Source organism: Neophocaena asiaeorientalis, unplaced genomic scaffold, assembly GCF_003031525.2.
Source record: "Neophocaena asiaeorientalis asiaeorientalis breed wild unplaced genomic scaffold, Neophocaena_asiaeorientalis_V1.1 scaffold240, whole genome shotgun sequence".
In the NCBI taxonomy this organism is placed as follows: Eukaryota; Metazoa; Chordata; class Mammalia; order Artiodactyla; family Phocoenidae; genus Neophocaena; species Neophocaena asiaeorientalis.
The window spans coordinates 849,975-870,339 of NW_020185331.1; the positions used below are offsets into that span (position 1 = coordinate 849,975).

General features: G+C 51.6%; 1 protein-coding gene across 1 annotated transcript in view; it reads right to left on the reverse strand.

The window, feature by feature from the left end:
* SLIT1 (slit guidance ligand 1) overlaps positions 1-20,365 on the reverse strand; it is a 170,481-nt gene that overhangs the window by 31,762 nt on the left and 118,354 nt on the right. The window contains exons 9-21 of the mRNA XM_024734826.1: positions 19,686-19,833; positions 18,746-18,817; positions 18,159-18,230; positions 15,807-15,878; positions 14,938-15,081; positions 8,262-8,425; positions 7,558-7,581; positions 7,283-7,427; positions 6,592-6,666; positions 6,293-6,436; positions 3,671-3,814; positions 3,233-3,399; positions 746-878 (exon numbers count right to left, since the gene is read on the reverse strand). Coding sequence (XP_024590594.1) covers positions 746-878; positions 3,233-3,399; positions 3,671-3,814; positions 6,293-6,436; positions 6,592-6,666; positions 7,283-7,427; positions 7,558-7,581; positions 8,262-8,425; positions 14,938-15,081; positions 15,807-15,878; positions 18,159-18,230; positions 18,746-18,817; positions 19,686-19,833 — 1,504 coding nt within the window. The remainder of the gene's footprint in view (positions 1-745; positions 879-3,232; positions 3,400-3,670; positions 3,815-6,292; positions 6,437-6,591; positions 6,667-7,282; positions 7,428-7,557; positions 7,582-8,261; positions 8,426-14,937; positions 15,082-15,806; positions 15,879-18,158; positions 18,231-18,745; positions 18,818-19,685; positions 19,834-20,365) is intronic.

The window sequence follows — 20,365 nt, forward strand, 5'->3', positions numbered from 1 at the left end:
AAGCTCGGCTACGGAGGCCTGAAGGGACCAATCCCAGGAGCAGGAAGAGTCAGGGCCTGACCCAGGCCTTCCCTTTGGAGGGGTCTGTCAAAGAAGCCTGCTGTCCATCCCGCTGTCTGCCATACACATTTATACCCACGTGCCCACATGGGCTCGGATACCAAATCCAGATCAACAAAGAGTCAGCACCACAACGCCAGTGTTGATGGGGCATGGGAGGGGGAGGGGGAGCAAGAAGGCTCTTTCCACACACGGCGGGCGGGAGTGCAGAGGAGACAGCTTTTCTGGAAGGTCATCAAGAGTCCCAACCGCTCTCCGACTAGCAGTTTCGCTGAAGGGATGCTCACCTCAGCGCTATTTATGAGAGTAAACAAATTGGAAGCTTAAATACCAACGAAGGGGGATTTGTTATATAGATCACAGTAGATTCACGTGATGGAATATTATGTGGACAATAAAAACAACTTTTGTGAGCGTTCTCATGAAGGGAATGCTCATGAGATGACGTGAAGTGGGAAAAGCAATGTAATTTCTTATTTTAAAGGCAGAGCTTAGTTTAACGGGATGAAGCACTTGCCACGGGGGACCCCTGCCGTCAGGTGACTGCAGAGTGGGGGGCGGTCACAGAGAAGCTCAAACCTCCTTGGAACCAGTGTCTCCTGCAAAGCCCTGACTCCAAGCGCCTGCCAGCTAACATCTGCTTTCGGTCGCCCTCTCTTCCTGCCACCAGGCAGGGGTTACTCACAGCTCTGTGGCATTCTTGGGGATGCCCTTGGGCAAGGCCTGCAGGTGCTTGTTGCTGCATCGGACCACGGTGTCCAGGCAGGCGCACTCCTGAGGGCACTGCGGGCGGGGCAGGCAGCCCCCCTCCTCCTGGCCTGGGGAGGAAGGCGTGAAGCCACGTCAGCGAGGGGATAGGCCTCCTCAGGGCCTCCTGCAGCCAGGGCCCAGCTCCAGGGCACCTGCGGACAGTGGCCCCACGCTGACACCACCTTGTGCACCAGTAAGTCTCCTCTCAGCTGCACCCTTCCCCCACCAGGGGCAAAGCCCCTTGGACCTCTTTTGAGCTTAAAATAGGTCTTGGAGCCATCTCTTCCACCTCAGCTCTGAGGCGGACCCAGGCACTGCAGAGGAGGAGGATGGCAGCCACACCATTTCTTGAGCACCTACTATGTGCTGGACAGTATCGAACGTAATCTCCTTAACGTATGTAAGGGGAGCAGCCATTACCCCTAGAGTGTGAGCATCACGGGGACAGAGACCTGCACCCCCTTCTCTGTTCACTGAAGGAGCCCAGCACGGAGAGCAGGGCCTGGCACACAGCAGCCTCCAAATTAGGTCAGTTGAATGAAGGAACTTCTATCTTACTGAGATCTGGAGCGTTTAAACAGCTTGCTCGGGTCAGAAGGCTGATCAGAGGCAATTCAGGGTCTGTACCCAGGTCTGGCCGGCACACAGTCTGAGCCCCTTCTGTCCCACCATCTTTCACAGATTCAATAAATAGTACTGAGCGCCCTCTGTGTGCCTTCCTTCCTCCTGATTGGGTGTAGGAGGGGCGATAAGGACACCACCGTCGGAGTTGCTAGGAAGCAGGTGACAGGGACTGTCGGTTATGGAAGGCGTCTGTGTGGAGGTGCCACGTGATAAGGATGAACTCACTGAATCCTCACAACATCTCTCCGTGGATGTGCTACTATCAGCCCATCTTAGAGAAAAGGAAACTACGGACAGAGTGATTAAGTAACTTGCCCAAGGTCCGCCAGCCTGGAAGAGGTCCCGCAGCCTGGAATCCAAGCCAGCTGCCTCCAGAGCCTGTTCTGTTGACCACTACGTCCTACTGCCTCTCGGCAGCAACACCTCAAAAATATTCCCATCCTTTCACGCCTAGGAAGTTATTCTAAGGGGAAAAACTGAGTATATGTACAGAGAGTTATCTATCAGGATGTTCCTGGCAGCACGAGGCATAACAACAGAAGTTTGGAAGCACGTAAATGCCACGCGATGCCTCCAGACAAGGGACTGTCATGTTGAGAAGGTACACGGGCAGTACTGCAAGACCCTACGTGTGTCATACGTGGGCACGAACACTCAGCAAAGATCCAGGGGGCCACACACGGGGTGCTGACAGGAGTCACCTGGGGTGGGGAAGTAGAAAGAGGGACTCATCAATGAGCTTTTTATTCTCCTTCTGGATTGTCCGTTATTTGGGGTTTTGTTTTTAAGGAAATAAAGATGCCTCACTTTGTAAGAAGAAAAATAAAAAGAAACTGTTTCTTGGAAAAAAATAATGCTTTCAAAAAAAATATTTGATGGCATCAGAAAATGTCCAAAATACATAGTTCAGGTTTTTTTTTAAAAAAAGAAACTATGATATAAAATATATATGTGAGAAGTATGGAGTTGTTTTGTTTATTTTAGAAGTTTGAAGCCAAACTGATCTTAGAGAATCCATTGATTTTGTTTAGAAAACTACCCTGTCATTCTTGGCGTGAAAGCTGAAGTTCCCCACCCAGCACCCCCCTCACTGGCTTGGATGGGCCAGCCTGAGAGCTGAACTGCCCCCTGGAAGCAGACTGGAGAGAGGACAGGAGGGGCTGAAGAAGGGGGGCCCAGGACTGGGCAAGATGCAACCTTGTTCTGTCACCTTCGGTAAAAATCTGCTTCCCACAGCTGCCTGTGTGAATGATGCTCTGGGGGCTGGGGTGGAGAATGGAGGGATGGGCTAGATTCTGCATGGGTAGGGAAAGAAAGAAGTGGCCACAGGAGAGAGATGGAGGATTCAGGGGAAAGAGGACATTGGCACAAGAAGTGACCCGCGTTTGGAGCAAGGGGTGCCCCCTTGACAGTGTCCTGCTGCACATTACAGACAGGCTGAATCCACTGTCAGGAGCGCTTAGGAATAACCAGGAGGTAGGTCTCTGGGTTAAACGTACTCACATAAAGAAATTACACTAAAATGTTAACCGTGATTTTCTCTGAGTGATGGGCTAATAGGTAACGTTTATTCCCGTCTTTTATCCATATTTTCCCATTTTTTTAAACAATAAGCACATTGTTGCTCTTATAATCACACGAAGAAGACCCCACCAGGCAGAGGCAGGCACAGGACTGAGTAGGTCTCCCTGCTCCTCGCCCCTCCCCCTCCACAGAGCCTCCCCTCCCCAGGGGACCCCTCCTCTCTGGGGCATGACCTCTCCCCATCCCCCTGCCACCCGGGGGGCCCATGAGTTACCTTCCTCACACCTGAAGTCGGGGACAGCCACGTCCTGCAGGGGAATCTGCCGCAGGAAATCCGGGCTCTGGCATCGCGGGTTCCCCGTCACAATCCGCCTCCTGCGCAGCCAGTCGCCCAGCCAAGCCAGCTGGCAGTTGCAGTTGAAAGGGTTGGCCAGAAGGTTTCTGGAAGAGGCGGGTGGCGTGACCACGAAGACACCCACCAGACTCAGCTGTCCCAGCAAAGCCGGCCCCTGCTCGCCACCCAACGCTCCCGGACAACCAACCCGCCAAGAGGCAACATTCTAACGTGCAAGGACCCAAACACCCTGAGTCTTTTAAAATGACCACCGGAGAAGGCCGTGTCCTAAGGTGGTGGATGGGCAGGGCTCCGGGGTTCAGTTCGGATGGCTGGTGCCCAAGCCCCAGGCCCACCTGCCCTCCGAGGCACACTTACAGCGTGGAGAGGGCTTGGAGGGTGTCGAAGGCCCCAGGGGAGATGGTGGCGATCTGGTTGTCATAGAGCGAGAGGAGGCGGACGCTGCGCAGACCCGTGAAGCTGTCGTTGTGGATGCAGCTGATGCGGTTGTTCCTCAGCATCCTGGGAGCCGGGAGAGGAGGGGAGAGTCCGTGCCGTGCCCCGCGGCCATCTGCCTGCCCTGTGCTTTGGCCGCCAGCGGCCAGTTCACAAGTTCTCCTCTGGGGGCACTGAGCCACGCAGAGGGGAGCCACAGTGCCAGGATTCTACACACCTGGGCTCCCCTCCAGGCTTTCCCTGCCTCTGAATTGACGGCCTCTCCATCCTGCCCACACGGCCCCCATGCCGAAGACCATCACCCTCACCCCCTGGGTGCCCAGAGCCTCCCCAACCTCGGGCCACACTCCATATCAACACCTGAGACTTTCCTAAAACTTAAACCCGGCCATGTCGCTCTCCAGCCTGAAGCCCGTAGCAGCCTCTAAACTGTCCACAGAATCATGTTTAAACTCTTTACTGTGACATGTGAGCGCCTGCCCAACCCAGCCCCGGAGCAGCACCTGCCCGACTCCCCAGGGATGGACACACCCTCCACTCCTCTGTCCTTCAGGCCTGCTGCCCAGGCCTGCATCCCCACACCTTCCCCCGGCTGGATCTCCTTCTAGAATGACCTTCTTCCTCATTTATAGCTGTCAAAGTCTCTGTTCATCCTCAAACATCTGGCTCAATTCCTTTCCCCAAGCAAAAACAAAAACGAAGCCTGACACAGAATATGCAATTCACAAAAGAAATCAAAATGAGTGAACTAGGTGAGGGAGATTAAAAGGTACAAACTTCCGTTACAGGATAAATGAGTCACAGCATGAGATGCACAGAAATAAATAAACAAATAGCTTATGAACATTCACTGAAAAATGTTCAAATCAAGGACATTTAAGTGATAGTGAATCTTTGCCTGCCAAATTACAAAATAATTAAAAATAAAATAATAATAGTAAAGTCCAGGGTTGGCAGGAGGGTGGGAGGACGGGCACTTTCATGCACAGCTGGCGGGAAAACAACTTGGGACCTGCCCAGAGTGCACCTCGTGAGATGTGGCAAAATCACTGAAAGGGCCCATGTTCTTTTACCCCACAGGTCTACCCTTAGGGATTTATCTTTAAGGTAATAACCCCAGATGAGCACAGAATTTCATAACAAAGATATTAATCACAGCATTGCATGTAATAAAATTAGAAACAGCCTAAATCTCTAATAATTATCTAATATATAATCTTTCAAAATGATGTTGTAAAAGAAATCGTAAGGATACGTAAAGACACTCACATTCTGGTTAAGGAAAAAACAGATTACTAAATAAAATGTATTCTAGGATTCCATTAAAATATATCTGTGTGTTTGCATGCATGTGTGTGGGTGTACATGTGTGTGCGTGTGTGTGTGTTTGTGTAACTGGAAGGATAGTTGTCTATATCAACAATTAACTGTGGTCAGTGGAGGGGTTACAGGCATTCCTTTTCCTGTGCCCTCACCATCCTTCACATGCTCCTGCAGGCCCAGGGCACCCTCTTTCAAAGAATACTAGGCATGTATAAAAAAGAATGAGGCAGCCCTCTATGAAGAACCTGCCACACTATCTTTACAAGTGAAAAAAAAGCAAGCTGCAAAACACAGTGCATAATAAATCCCCTTGTGTAAAACAGACAAACAAAAACCCACAGGGAATGCCTCCATGCATTCATTTCCCTTACGTCATGACACGTGCTCAGAAAATAAATCTATAGCCTTACTGCGGGCTGGGATTTAAATCCAGGCTGGTGGCTTCTAGAGGTGATGTCCACAGTGTAGCCACTAGCCACACGTGGCTGTTTATACTTAATTAAAATGAAACAAAATTCCAAAGTCAGTGCCTCCGTAGCACTGGCCACATTTCAAGTGCTCCATAGCCGCATGTGGCTACCAGATTGGTCAGTGCGGATGTGGGATGTTTCTGTCCCTGTGGTGAGTCTGACGGGACAGCACTGTCTATTGGACGCTCTAAAGGTCTACATAATCATCTGAAGAGCTAGTGCTGCCTGGACAGAGACAGGGGCTCCCTTCAGCGTTCACAGAGGGGTGGATGACCCTAGGATCCCACTCAGTCCTGACGTCTGGAGAGCTCTGCCTGGGCTCTGAGTCATGGGGTCTCAGAATCCCAGGGATGGTGGGAATCCCTCCTCCCCCACCTACACCCACTTGAGTCACCTCTGCGAGGTCCCTGCCACTGTAGCACCGGCCACTCCTGAACTGAAAACACGTGCTGTGCTCTTGCAGCCTGACCACGGGGCGATGAGAGGGGACCTCCGGAAGGGCCCACCTCCCCATCCCTTCACCCGCCATCGACCCCCCACCCTGGGGAACCAGAAGGCAGCCCTCATCACAGTGACCGACATCTGATGACTTGGCGCACTGCAGCCAGGGTCCTCAGCCGCGGCCCCCTCAACTCCTGCAAGCTGGGGCCAGGGAAGGAGACTCCCACCCTTGCTCTTCCTTTCCCTTTAACGCAGACGCCCACGCTCTGGCTTGGCTTCTGCCCACCCTGCTCCCCTGCCACACACTCACAGCGTCCTCAGGCCGTCCAGGCCCCGGAACATGCCGCTCCGAATGGACTCCAGCTGGTTGGCGGTCAGGTGCAGCTCGCTCACTGAGGCTGCGCCCTCGAAGGCCCCGTCTTCAATCTCCGACACCTTGTTGTTGCTCAGATTGCTGGGAGAGGATTATGGAGTTCAGGACCCTTTTCCTGCATCCAGCTCCCATGCACGGGAGCCCTGCCCCCGACAGGAACTACCCCACACCCAGAATTCCCCCTTCCCATCCTGACCGGTGTCCTGACTGCACCTTCCCGCCAACGGGTAACTCACATTTTCTTCAGATGGGTGAGTTTTTTAAACATCCCGGTGGCCTCCAGGATGGAAATCTCATTGTTGTTTAATCGTCTGTAAGAAGCAATGAAGGGAACTTATACATCCATAGATGACAGATGTTAAAGTATCTTCCAAACTGAGACTATTTGGGACTCAAACAAAGGGGACTCCCAGAAGAATTTCTCTGGTGAGATGAATTGATCCTATTTCAGAAAAGGCTGGACCAGGAGCTGGGGGGTGAATGGGGATATTTTAACATGAAAAATGCCATGAACTTTACATACATACATGACAGGCATGTGTAGGTGCCTGTGCACGTGCATATACACGTGCACAAGTTTATATTTTTAGAGAAAGAAGGAAAATAGAAGAATGGCTTAGGCTGCAACTTTAGCTGATGGAGCCAGGTCCCCACAAAGAAAGCAAAAGCATGATTGAGAGAAGCCGCCCTGCTTCAGGCTGGCGACCTGCCCCGCGGGCCAGAGACTGCCTCAGCAGGGCGTGTGGGACCGGGAGTGAGAAGCAGAGGGACCACTTCCTGCTGGACCCAGCAGCTGGCATGCTCCCGGGGTGGGGTCTCCAGTGGTCCCCAAATAGAGCTGCGACAGAGGAAAACCCTGAGGAGGGCCGGGAGGGTCTGTGGGAGCTGGGGGGCAGGTGAGGGCGTGGCGCGGCTGGGGGCTCTCACAGCTCGGCCGTGGCCTGGGGGATGCGCTCAGGGATCTTGGTGAGCTTGAGGCCGGAGCACTCCACCATGCTGGCCTCGCAGCGGCACTTGTGGGGACAGACCACGTCGCTGTTGCATTCGCTGTTCAGCTGGTAATCCTCTGTGCCTGTGGTGAGAGGGCGGGGGCCAGGGGCGGAGGAGTTCCAAGCAGCCCTGCCCAGCCCAGAGTCTCCCGGGCCTCCCTGGCCTCCCACTGCCACCGTCCCACCCAGGCCGGCCTTGGTCCCCCCTCTTACCTGGAATGAAGTACTGCTCTTTGGCTGGGGAGAGAAGCAGAAACACTACAATGCTGGGATTGTCCAGACCATGCAGGAACAGCCCAGGCCTCAGCCCTGCTGCCCAGCGGAAGCCGCCCCAGGAACCAGGCTCAGGTCACAAACCAAGGCCCCGGAGCCCACCCACCCAGCCCCTGTGTGAAGGTCTTGCTACGAACACAGATATTCCTGGCCCAGGCTGATGCAGGGGACAGCACCACACCCAAGTAAACCTCTTCCAGGGAGCACCAAAACCACGGGAACGTTCACATACAACGGCACAGGTGAGGATGGACCAGGATCCGGGCTCAGAAGCCGACCCACACTGTCCCCAGCCAGTTGCTGTTTCTGCTGCCCCAGAGCCTGGAGGAGGCAACCATCTCTCTGAGGAGGGTTCCAGGCCTCCTGAGTGTCTTAAAAAGCTTGAAAGAGAACTGTCCTGGGAGGAGAGGGACCTGGGTCCTTGCCTGTCCTCTCCGGGGTATCTTCGGCAAGCGCTACCACCTTCCCAGGCCTCAGTAAAACAAGGGGTGGGAAACTGTAGATCCAAGTCTACACTGTGGGCCCGCACCCTCCAGCGTGGGTCCAAAGTGGTCCAGGGCACGCTTGTTGGGACCATCCAGGAACATCACAGAGTCCCTGAGCAGACTGAAGGCGGGCGGGTGGGCGGGCAGGCGGGCAGCTACCTGAGCACCGGAACTTCTTGCTCTTGATCTGCCCGATGCGCTTGTTGGCAAGGCGCCGGGGGCTGGCGCAGCGGGCCCCGCTGGTCTCGATGGGGTTGGTGCGCAGGAAGTCCGCCAGCCACTTGAGGTTACAGTCACAGATGAAAGGGTTCTGGGCCAGATGCCTGTCCAAAGGGGGCGGATGGGAGATCAGAGACAAAGCTGCACCGTTGTGCTCACCGCCACCTGGACGGGGCCTCACTGCTTGCTCGTGGCCAGAGCCCACCAGGCCTGGGGAGAAATGCGCCACCTGGGGACAGCACCTGGGGGTGCCCACCACCTGTGGAGAAGTCTTACCAGAGCCTGGCAGTGGGGATGGAACTCCACAGCCTGGAGCTTCCAGCTGTCCCTTCAAGCCTCACTCTGTCCCGTCTCCTTCTACTCACCTGTCCCTCCCTCTGCCCTGTGACAAACAGGAGTGGAGGCAGAAGCAACCCAAGGACCAGCCAGCACCCCCATCCTTCCAAGGGTGAGGTGATGGAACGGACATTAGAGCCCAAGACCTCAGCATCCAGCGGCCTTTGGACCCCGCCGGTGCCATGAGTCCTGGACTGTCCCCTCCCTGTGGCTTTGGGCGGCAGCAGCCTCTTTCCCACAGCCTCTGTCAAGAAGGGGCTGAGGCCAGGGTGGCAAGGCTGGGCCTGCAGCTGGGGTAGGAGGTCTCAAAATGCCTGCTGCGGCCCCTCAGCTTTCCATGGAATCTCCGTTCCTAGCCCAGGCCATAGGGGTTGCCCCCTCTTGACCATTCTACAGGCCGTCTCTTGACACAGGGAAACTCAGAAAGCATTACTGAGTAGCCGCTTATTGCGGAACCACTCATATCTTCTTGCCGGCTCCCTGTGTTACCCACAGGATAAGTGTGGGGCGGGGGCAGCTGACAGGTGATACTAGCTGAGGGAACCCGGTCACTGTAAGTGACCACAGGGCTGTCTTTCCCATTGGCCCTGACTGCCCTGCAGGCTCAGACCAGCCACATCTGAACCACCTAGCAGCCGGCTTGCCCACCTGTGTCTGGGCCAGTGCGGCACTGAGTGCCCTGCTTTCTACACTGAGACAGCCAGGGAAAAGAATCCAGCACCTGTCCTGACTACTGTTCCCAAGAGCCAATGCTTCTGCATGGGGCCAGCTCAGAGGACTCGCCATGCCATGGCTACTCTTCCTCCATCTAATGTCATTAATTCAAGTCATCTACATATTGGCCTCAGCCCAGGCTCCTGCTAGGGCCACACAGCTCTCTCCAAACAGAGGCACAAGCCCTTGCCCAGAGTCTGCGCTCAGCTCAGCTCAGACCTTGACCACTCTCTCTCCATCCATCCCCTCCTGGGCTCCACCCTCTGGCCACTGGTCAGTATGCTTGGTGACAGTTTTCCCTGCCCAGCTGTCCTTGCCACTCCCCTTTGCAGCGCCCGCCCCACTTTCCTGCCTGAGTCCTGGCTCCTCTCAGCTCCACCAGGTGGGCCAGGCCCCTCCCACCCCTTCTGCATCCCGTTGGATGGTTTGTTACCCCGATTTAAACTGCCAATTTGCACAGCGACGATGTGCGTGCTGACTCCCCAGGGCAGAGTTCGTAGCTAATCTAAAGTACACCAGGATTCAGGGATTGCTCTGGGATCCTTCCACCCGCCCCATCCACATCTATTTGTGCCTTAGGACACAGCCTCTGCCTGAACGAATTGCGTCCCTCTATCACAATCTTGGCAGAAAACTCTGTTTAAAATCAACTCAATTATGTTGTTCAGTCACGTATTAAAATGTCCAAGGGGTGCAGAGTAGAATACATCCCTTTTAAGAACAGGCTATTTTTGTCAAAAGCAACCTACAAAACTTGAATCACCCACTGAGGCAAGTGGCTTCTGTATAAACTTAAGTATCTGACATAAAGTAGAATTTTTAGAAGGTGTAAAGAGCAGGGAACTGGGGAGAGAAAATGCTCAGGAGGAAGAAAAAAATCTGCTTGGGAAAAGATAATTATGTTAAAGGCACACCCAGAAAGAGGCTGCACATGTGGCCAGACAATTATCTCCATGCACATTTCTGATAGTGGAAGGTAGAAGGGGAGACCGCTTCCCAGTCTCTTTCTTGGATTAAGCATTAAGAAGTCACAACTAAAAATCTTTTGGGCAGATACTCAACATCATTAGTCAAATTAAACCCATAATGAGCTACCACTTCAAACCCACTAGGATGGCTGTAATCATAAAGAAAACCGATACCAAGTGTGGGCAAAGATGTAGAGAAATTGGAACCTTCATAACATTGCTGGTGGGAATGTAAAATGTAGAGCCACTTTGGAAAACAGTGGCAGTTTCTTAAAAGGTTAAACATAAATTTCCCATGTGACCCAGAAATTCCAAGAGAAATGAAACCCTTTGTCCTCGCAAAGATGTGTAAGAAAATGTTCACAGCAGCATTATTCATAATGGTCCCAAAGTGGGAATGAGCTAAATGTCCAACAGTGAGGAGGGATAAACAAAATGTGCATGCAATGGAAAATTGTTTGGCAACAAAAAGGAACAAATACTGTTATTGGGTTGGCCAAGAAGTGCCTTCGGTTTTTAAGTAAAAATAAAAGACACATTTTTCATTTTCACCAAGAATTTATTAAACAATGTATTCACCCTTTTGTTCCACTACCTTCTGCCATTTTTCAGGCAACTTCATAATTCCATCTTCCAAAAACTTTTTATCTTTTTGAGCAAAAAACTGTTCCAGGTGCTTTTTACAATCTTCCAGGGAATTGAAATTTTTTCCATTAAGAGAATTTTGTAAAGACTGAAATAAATGAAAATCCAAAGGCAGATGAATCAGAACTTCCCCGCCAAGCTGTAACAGTTTTTGCCTGGTCATCAAAGAAACGTGCGTTCTTGTGTTATCCTGATGGAAGATTATGTGTTTTCTGTTGACTAATTCTGGACGCTTCTCGTTGAGTGCTGCTTTCAGTTGGTCTAATTGCGAGCAGTACTTGCTGGAATTAATCGTTTGGTTTTCCAGAAGTTGCTCATAATAGAGGACTCCCTTCCAATCCCACCATATACACAACATCACCTTCTTTGGATGAAGACCAGCCTTTGGTGTGGTAGGTGGTGGTTCATTTCGCTTGCCCCATGATATCTTTTGTTCCATATCGTTGTAGAGTATCCACTTTTCATTGCCCGTCACAATTTGTTTTAAAAACGGAACACTTTCATTACGTTTCAGTAGAGAATCGCATGCGGAAATACGGTCAAGAAGTTTTTTTTTCTCTTAACTTATGTGGAACCCAAACATCAAAGCGATTAACATAACCAAGCTGGTGCAAATGATTTTCAACGCTTGATTTGGACATTTTGAGTATGTCGGCTATCTTCCTCGCAGTATAACATTGATTGTTCTCAATTATTGTTTCAATTTGATCGCTATAAATTCAACCGGTCTACCCAACCGTGGAGCATTGTCCAGCGAGAAATCTCCAGCACAAAGCTCCGCAAACCACTTTTGACACGTTCGATCAGTCACAGCACCTTCTCCAAACACTGCACGAATCTTTTTGTGCGTTTCAGTTGCTTTTTTACTTTCTTGAAATAATGAAGCACAGTATGCCAAAAATGTTGTTTTTGTTCTTCCATCTTCAATATTGAAATGGCTACGCAAAAATTCACCAATTTTGATAAGTTTTTTAAAAAATGCACGCTGATATGACAGCTGTCACAATACAGTCTAACAAAATTGTTTCGAATGAAGTTAAAGACAACTAAGCGCTACTAGAGCCATCTTACGGAAGACACCGAACGCACCTTTCGGTCAACCCAATACATACTTGCAATATGAAGGAATCTCAAAACCATTATGCTAAGCAAAAGAAGTCAGTCACAAAAGATATATCACAGAAGTCCATTTTTATGAAATATCTAGAAAAGGCAAATCTATAGAGACAGAAATTAGATTAGTGCTTGCCTGGGGTTAGGCTGGAAATAGGAATTGATTGCAAATGGGCACAAGGGATTTTGGGGGGTAATGGAAAACGTTCTAAAATTGAATTGTAGTGATAGTTCAACTGTAAATTTACTAAAAATCACTGAATTGTACACGCAGAACAGGTGAATTTTACGCCTCATTCAAGCTTTAAAAAAATTTTTTTTTAATCTCTTGGGGCAAGTAAAACTACAAAATCAATACCGTGACACATGGCACTCAGCCACAGATCTTGGAGCTATCAACAAATCAAGCAAGATATTGTAAGTTGAAATCCGCTCGGTTCTGACATAAGACTCGGCCAAGGGTTTAACTATCTGAGGCTGTAATAACAATATCTGATTGTACCCCGGATTTGCGTTTTTTAAAATTCTTGTTCTAAATTGTACTTCAGTTGTCAATATATAATAGTTGTTCACGAAGTTCAGTTTTGCTTTACAGCCTTAACAATGAGGTCAATTCTTAGGGTAAAAGCACAGTTTAGGGGCAAGTTAACTAATTTCTCAGTGCCAGTGAAGAGATTCCTGAGACCAAATCCCTGCTCTACTAGATGTTATGTGACCTAGGGTGAGTCTGCCTCTGCCTCAGTTTCCTTATAAGTAAGGCAAGGATGATAGAACCTTCATTCATAGGTCATTGTAAGTATTAAGTAAGATAATACACGCAAAGAACAGTGTCCTGGCCTTCAGTAATAAACAGCGGTGACTATCGCTATTATCAGTATTACTACTATTGCCATCTCTCCTATGGGAAACCTTCCTGTTCTAACACCCTGCTCCAGCTTTGTGCCCTACTATTGCCTTGGTGGAAGTGGCCAAGATCTCAGGGATGGTACGTAGGAGGGCAGAAGCACTCCTGAAATCCAGCCAGGTGAATGGACACAGACAGAGGCCGCCCCTGGTGAGCACGACCCATTTGATGTACTAGCTCCCCTTCCACCCTGAAAGTGAGACAGCTCCTCACATGAGACGCTCAGCCCCATTCCGCATCCCCAAGGCTTTCCTGCGTGTGTGTCCCCAGCCCTGAAATCTCCTTAGTGCATTTCTCTCAGATGTTCTGCCAGCTTTGTGAAATAATCCACCTTTCCAATGTCTCCCTGTGACAACTCATTTCACATACTTGGCAAGATTTCCCCGTGGTGCTCCCTCCCCCTCTCCCTGGCTATAAGTAAATTAATTAGCAGTAGTGGGCTGCCAGCGGGTATGTGGGCTCTAATGAGTTTGTCTTCATGGCTGACATCCCTGCTGACGTGCAGGGTCCCAAGGGAGCAGGAGCTGTGCCTTCTACTCGATCTGTTTCACACTCATCCCAGCACTCGTGCAGATCTTAGCTGACAGAGGGCACTGCACAGCGGATAAACAGTGGCAGGGCTGGCAACGACAACAATGGCCACGGTAATATTAATAATAAATGCCCATCAGGCACGCACCACAGGACCCACGGGTCAGCACGCTGAGTCAAACTGCAGGCTCAGAACTAAAGATGTGGAATGTAGTGCCTGAGTTTAACCAAAGAGTAGAAGAGAAGTTTCCCTATACAGAAGCCTTCCAGCTAAAAATTAAGGACTCCTTTAAAGCGTAACTGCAACAGCGTTATCAAATGAAGAAGCAATGTTAGAATTCACATATCACCATTTCAGGATCCCTAATGAACAGTGGGTCTAGGCATGGAAATCAATGACTGTGCTTATTACAAAACAAACAAACAAACAAAAACCAGATATCGTGAGCCTCCTGTTGAAAGTACACAGTACTACGAAGTCATCTTGCCAGAAAAAGAAAAAATACCTGAACCTGACCCAAGCTCCTAGATGAAATTTTCTATCTGCAGGACCTAGAGAGGACAGAGGAACATGCGAAACTACACCACAGGGGATGCAATAAGCAAATCCAGACTGTGGGGAGCTCTATGGGTCCAGTAAAGCAGTGTCTTCAACAAATAACGCGCAAGGAAAATGGAAATGGAGACCACACCCACAGATTAAAAACTTAAGTAACACATCAACCAGTATCCGCCAATTGTACTGCATAGGCATTTACTTATTTCTTTGTTTATCTATTTATTTATTTATTTATTTATGAGGGAGGGGATTTTAAAATGCTCTTTATTTTAAAAAAAATTTTAATGCACAGAAATCTCTTGCATTCCTATACACTAACGATGAAAAGTCTGAAAGAGAAATTAAGGAAACAATCCCATTTACCATTGCAACAGAAAGAATAAAATGCCTAGGAATAAACCTTCCTAGAATTGTTGCTCTTCTAATTTTTAATTTATAATCAGCATTGCTGTCACTGTATTTCATTTAAGACATTATCAACTGCAAGATGCACTATGATTTTATGTATTATCAAGAAAGAACAAAACGCTGCCCATTAAACATGCCATCAATTGTAAAATGCATCCCAATTCCACATTCCTATGAAGAAGGTGATATCCACATTTTATGAATGAGTAAACTGAGCCCCAGAGAAGCTAATTAACTTGCCCAGGGCCACACAGCCAATAAGGAGCATAGCTGGAATCTGAACCCAGGTTTGTCTAACCCAGAATCTGTCCTCTACCAGAGGCCATACCCGGTGAGCCAAAGGCACAGGCCAAGACCGCTGCCTGTACCTGGAGGCTGTTACCTCCCTTAGGTCCACCTGCTGGGGTGGGCGGAGGGGGAGGGCAAGAGGGCACTCACAGGGTCTGGATGGCCCGCAGGGAGGTGAAGGTGCCCTTGGCGAGACTCTGGATCTTGTTGTCATACAGGGAGAGCAGTGAGAGGTTCTGCAGATCCTGGAAGGTGTTGGGCCGGATGCAGTTGATCTTGTTGGCATTCAGGAGCCTGTGGGCAGAGCCAGGGCCAGATGGTGAGGGGAGAGGCACAGAGTTGGACTCATCATGTCCTGGGCACCTTCCTAGGTGCCAATCACGCGTTATGTCAGGGAGGAGTCCACGGAAGCAGGTGCAGGGGATCTGGCCCTCTGGGTGTCCACTCCACGCAGAGGAGCTCCGGCTGCCTTCTCTGTGCACAGGGACCATTTAGTCCCCCATGCTTCTCTCTTTAAAGGAACTGCTAGAGGTGCCCAATGGGATTCTGAGACAGCAGAGAGCACAGTGGCCAAGTCACCTCCCAAAGGCATTTGGGGGTACCCTTCTCCTCCCCTTCTGCTGGGTTTCCCAGGAGCTGAGAGGGTGCATTTGGCTTCTGTGCTTCTTGGGTCCTGGGAGAGAATCCTTGCCTGAACGCTCAGCGCTCAAGGAGGCTGACCTGGGCCTGGGTGTCCTCCTTCAGGAGACAGCTCTGTCCCCAACCACACCGAGCTCAGCAGGAACACAGTTCGCATCTCAGCGGCCTCTCAGCTCAGGTGTCCTGCAATCAGCTCTGCATCCACCTCTGCCTCCCTCTCTGGCCTCTGCAGAGGCCCCTAGACTCTCACAGCCTTGCCAGGCCTGCCATCCCCCAAGGTCTTTGCCTCCCACACCCCAAAGAGGACGAAAGAGAGGCCGGAGGAATACTGCCCCCCCTCCATGGGTCCCACCCAAGGTCACTCGCATTTGGGTCCTTACAGGAGCTGTAGGGTGAACAGGCCTCCAAACACTCCCCGGGGGAGGTCTGTGATCTTGTTCCCATAGAGGACCCTGGAGAGAAGGCAGCAGAAAGGAGAGTTAGAGGACAGCCCGGCAGGCCGGGGCACAGCTCTGCAAGTCCTGCCCACACAATGGTGCCACCCCTATGCCTTTCACACGCCAGGTCCCAGCAGTGTAGGCTTGTTATAACAGTGGCCAGCAGATGGCAGTAAAGTGCGACAGGAAGGGGTCGCCGGTCCCTACTGTGCACAAAGGTACCCTATGGGCTAGAGGCGGCACGATCCCCATCACTGCGGGAGCACCCCTCCCTCACTCTCTGCCCTCACACAGGGATCCCACAGAAGCCTGCAAGGGCCCCTCCGGGGAACCTCATGGGAAATTAACCTGGTTGGGGATCCAAAAGGAGATTGTTCAAAGAGAAGAAAATCCCTAGGGCAGGAAAAATTAACATATTTTCAGGGAATTACAAGCAAAAACTGGAATGCCAGAAGGCACGTGCGGTATGAGCTCCTGCACATCAAGCGAGTCTTTCCAGCACAGACAAAACACCAGAAGGAAACAGAGCAAAGTGTTAGCTGTGCTGAGATCTGGCGGCAGGACTGCGAGTGGGTTGTTTTATGCTTTAGAATTTTCAAAGTTTTCTACATGGAGCATGAATTCCATATATAATCAGAAAAAATGCAAAGGTTCAAAAAAGACAGGCAGGCAGAAATGGGTTCAGACAGATGGTGAAAGCATCATGGGCCTGGGGAGGGGGGTGTATTACGTTCCAATCTCACAAGTGGCCCCCCCAGCCACCCCCGGAAACATTCTGTCTGAGTAAAAACAGAGTGTGCCATCTCTGAGCTCATTCTTGGAGGACGGCGTAGCAGGAGCTAAGTAGGATCCGGGTTGGCCCACGTGGAGAGCTCCAGTGTGGCTTGAGTGGAGGAAACGAATGGGACGGTAGCTTGGATTTTACACAGCCAGCACCAGGAAGCCTCTGGGACATCATCAGACTCCCACTGGAAAGATCCCCCCATCTGCTGTGTGGAGTAATGCAGGGGGCAGGAATTGAGGCAGGGGTACCAGGTCAGGGCCTGACCAGGCGGACACTGTCAATGTCCACTTTTTGCATGACCTCGGCATGAAAGTTCCTATATGGTGAGGGGGCGGCTGCGACCAGATACCCATGAGCAACAGGAACCCACTCAGATGGGCTACTGTCATGTTCCAATTTAGGAGGAGATTCACTCACTTTTGAGGAAGACCCTGCATTTTGGCAGCCACCTTCAGGATCTCTCAGCCAAGGACAGTGACCCATCACCAGGCTGTCGTGTACAGCTGTGTAGGTTGCACACTGCACAGTTTTAGGAGTGCCATTCCCAACGGCCCCACGCACTACCTTGCACTCTATTCCAAGAGAAGAGGGTGCACACAGAAGACACTGAGCTAGCGGCCTCCTGCACTGTCCCAGGGGGAATTCCATTCTGTTCCAATTCCTAGGCCCCGAATCAACGCCAAGCCCATGTCCAGTGCTGCCAAGGGACGGGTGAAAATACTCATTCCTAAGACAAATGAATGGCCTCCATCAACAAGGAGCTAGCCTGACTATAGGACACCCTGAGTTCACTCTGTATGGAGACAAAGTACCATGGGACCTCAGAGAGTGAGGGGCTTAGTGACCCTGGGAGAGCGAGCAAGGGTTCTTGGAAAAAGAAATGAAGTAACATTTCCGAGATTAATTTTCAATGCCGCACAATGTTTTGTAGATTGATGGATCCCCAGCAAACTGTTGAGGGAAAGGAAATACTGGACAGGGTGGGGGAGGCAGGGGAGGCAGGAAACACTCTTCACAGTCACTCATTACAACTTGAGATCAGAGCACGTTTGGGACAAAAGATGTAAGCTGTGGCAGATTTCACAACTGGAGCTGGTGGTTGCCGCCATTATAGGACCCAGGCAAGGCTTAGGAGAACGGAGTGCTGGGCCTCTGTGGGGAGGCGGGGCCAACATGAAGGCTGGGCGAGTCAGATGACGGCCACAAAGAAGGCTGGGAAAATCCCCACGGCAGAAGGGAGAGCATCACAGTTGTCAGGGGCAACAGCTCTGCCTAGCTTTTCCATGCACTCAGCCCTTGACTCCCTCCTCCCCCTCCCAGCTGCAGAGGGTCCACAAAGAGGAAGGGAAAGCTGGGTACAGCCACCCCGGTCACTGCAGCCAGAGGGAGACCCACTGAGGCTGTCTGTGCTCCTTCTCTAGTGCCCACCAGAGGGGCCCTGAGCCCTGGGCCCTGCCAGCCTCCTTGGGGGATGCCCTGGACCACTACAGAGCCTTGGCACTGCTACTCACAGCGAGTTCAGGGACCGGAGGCCCTGGAAGGCGTCGGGCGCAATCTCCGAGATCTGGTTGTTGCTCAAGTCTCTGCAAGGTGAGCAGAGGAGAGACGGTGGCTGAATCTCTCAGTGGCCACCAAGTCCTGACTGTCCCCCCTACCTCCCAGATACCACAGGAGGGCAGGGGTTTCTTTGAAATTAGGAAGGAGAAGGGCCAGTTCCCCATCCACCCGAAAAACCCACGACTGCCCACTATTTCCCTGTGCAATCCAAGGGTCATGCACGGGTGGGTACCCTAGCTTTCCCCTACACACACCCCTCACAGCCTCAACTGCTTCTATGGGTGCCCAAGCTGAAATGGTCAGCTCTGGTCATGTGCCAGGCTTGGACTCAGCATCCTATTTAGGCCGCAAGACAGCCCTTCATGGAGGTCGCACCACCGCCATCCCCATGTCACAGATGAGCCTGGTAGGAAGGCCAGATGATGGCTTTGCCGGGGGCTCAGACACGGCAGGCAGAGTCAGGACCTGCCCCGGGGCTGTGGCCTGCCTGCTCCAGGCTCAGCCCCGTGCTGACCCCCAGGAAACAGCAGGAGGCACTCACATCCTCCGAAGCTTTCTGTAGGGAGAGAAGGCTCCGGGGGGGATGGACTTGATCCCATTGAGCTCCAGGCGGCTGCAGAGAGAGAACACCGAGGAAGGACAAGGGCAGGTCACCCCACCCCTGCCGTTGCCCAAACCAGGCCCTTTGCCCGCCAGCCCCTGCTCCCACCCTCCATCTGGAGGTAGGGGGGCTGCCACAGGCAGAGAAAAGGGACAGGTTTTCAAGCTCCATTATCCCAGGCTGCCATGGCTGAAAGGGGCTCACCAATGATGCTAATACTAAGAAACCAATTCTTTTTTTTTTTTGGCCGCACCACGGGGCTTGCAGGATCTTAGTTCCCCGACCAGGGATCGAACCCGTGCCCCCTGCGGAGGAAGCGAGGAGTCTTAACCACTGGACCGCCAGGGAAGTCCCTAAGAAACCAATTCTTTTTTTTTTTTGGCCGCACCACGGGGCTTGCAGGATCTTAGTTCCCCGCCCAGGGATCGAACCCGTGCCCCCTGCGGAGGAAGCGAGGAGTCTTAACCACTGGACCGCCAGGGAAGTCCCTAAGAAACCAATTCTTTTTTTTTTTTGGCCGCACCACGGGGCTTGCAGGATCTTAGTTCCCCGCCCAGGGATCGAACCCGTGCCCCCTGCGGAGGAAGCGAGGAGTCTTAACCACTGGACCGCCAGGGAAGTCCCTAAGAAACCAATTCTAGCACTCACCCAGCTGGGATGGACAGATGGACCACAGAGGGATACCCCTCTCCAACCCTCCAGAGTTGCCAGCCTTAGGCAGACAACTCGGCCCAGCTGAGGCAAAGCATGTCTTCTCCGTTTGCACTGAGGGGCCTCAGGGCAAGCCTTGGGGTAGCGCCTGCACTGGCTCTTCACTGGCCCACCACAGCCTGGCCTGGCCAGAGGGGTGCATCCCAGCGCCTGCCCTGCCTGTACTCACATCTCCGTCATGGTCTCGGGCAGGTTGGCGGGGATGGCGGTGAGGCCTTTGCCACGACAATCCACAATGCCGTTGCTACAGGTGCACATGGCTGGGCAGGAGCCGGAGGAGAGGGTGCAGGAAGGCACGTGAGCCGCCTCCCCCTGGCCTGTGGAGACAGTGGGCTGTGACCTCAGGGGGCTCTGGGCCAGGACCTCCCTTCCCAGATACGGACTGATGGATGGGGACAAGGTACTTCCCTAAATGAGGATGAACCAGAGGAGATCACCAAGGACCATGATGTAACTCTGCAGGTGCCTGGTACATAGCAGGTACTTGTTTGCTGAACTTGAATCTGAACATAACTGTGCTACATGAGCATGTGATTTGCACGCTAGGAAATCCTACCCTCAGTTCTGAGGCTCCAGGCTCTAGTCCAAGTCACTCAACACTTCTGGCCTGAGTATGACAAGGACCATGTTTATTGAGCGCTTACTCTGTCCCACATGCCATAGTAAGTGTCGTACATGCATCTCGTTGAATCCTACTGCAAAGAGCATGACATCATTGCGGCCACTTTACAGGTGAGAAAACTGAGTCCTCAACATTAATTAATTAGCACATGAAATTCACACATCCTCAACATTAATTAATAGCACGTGGAATCTCACCACATAGGTGGTGAGATCAGGGTGAAGCCC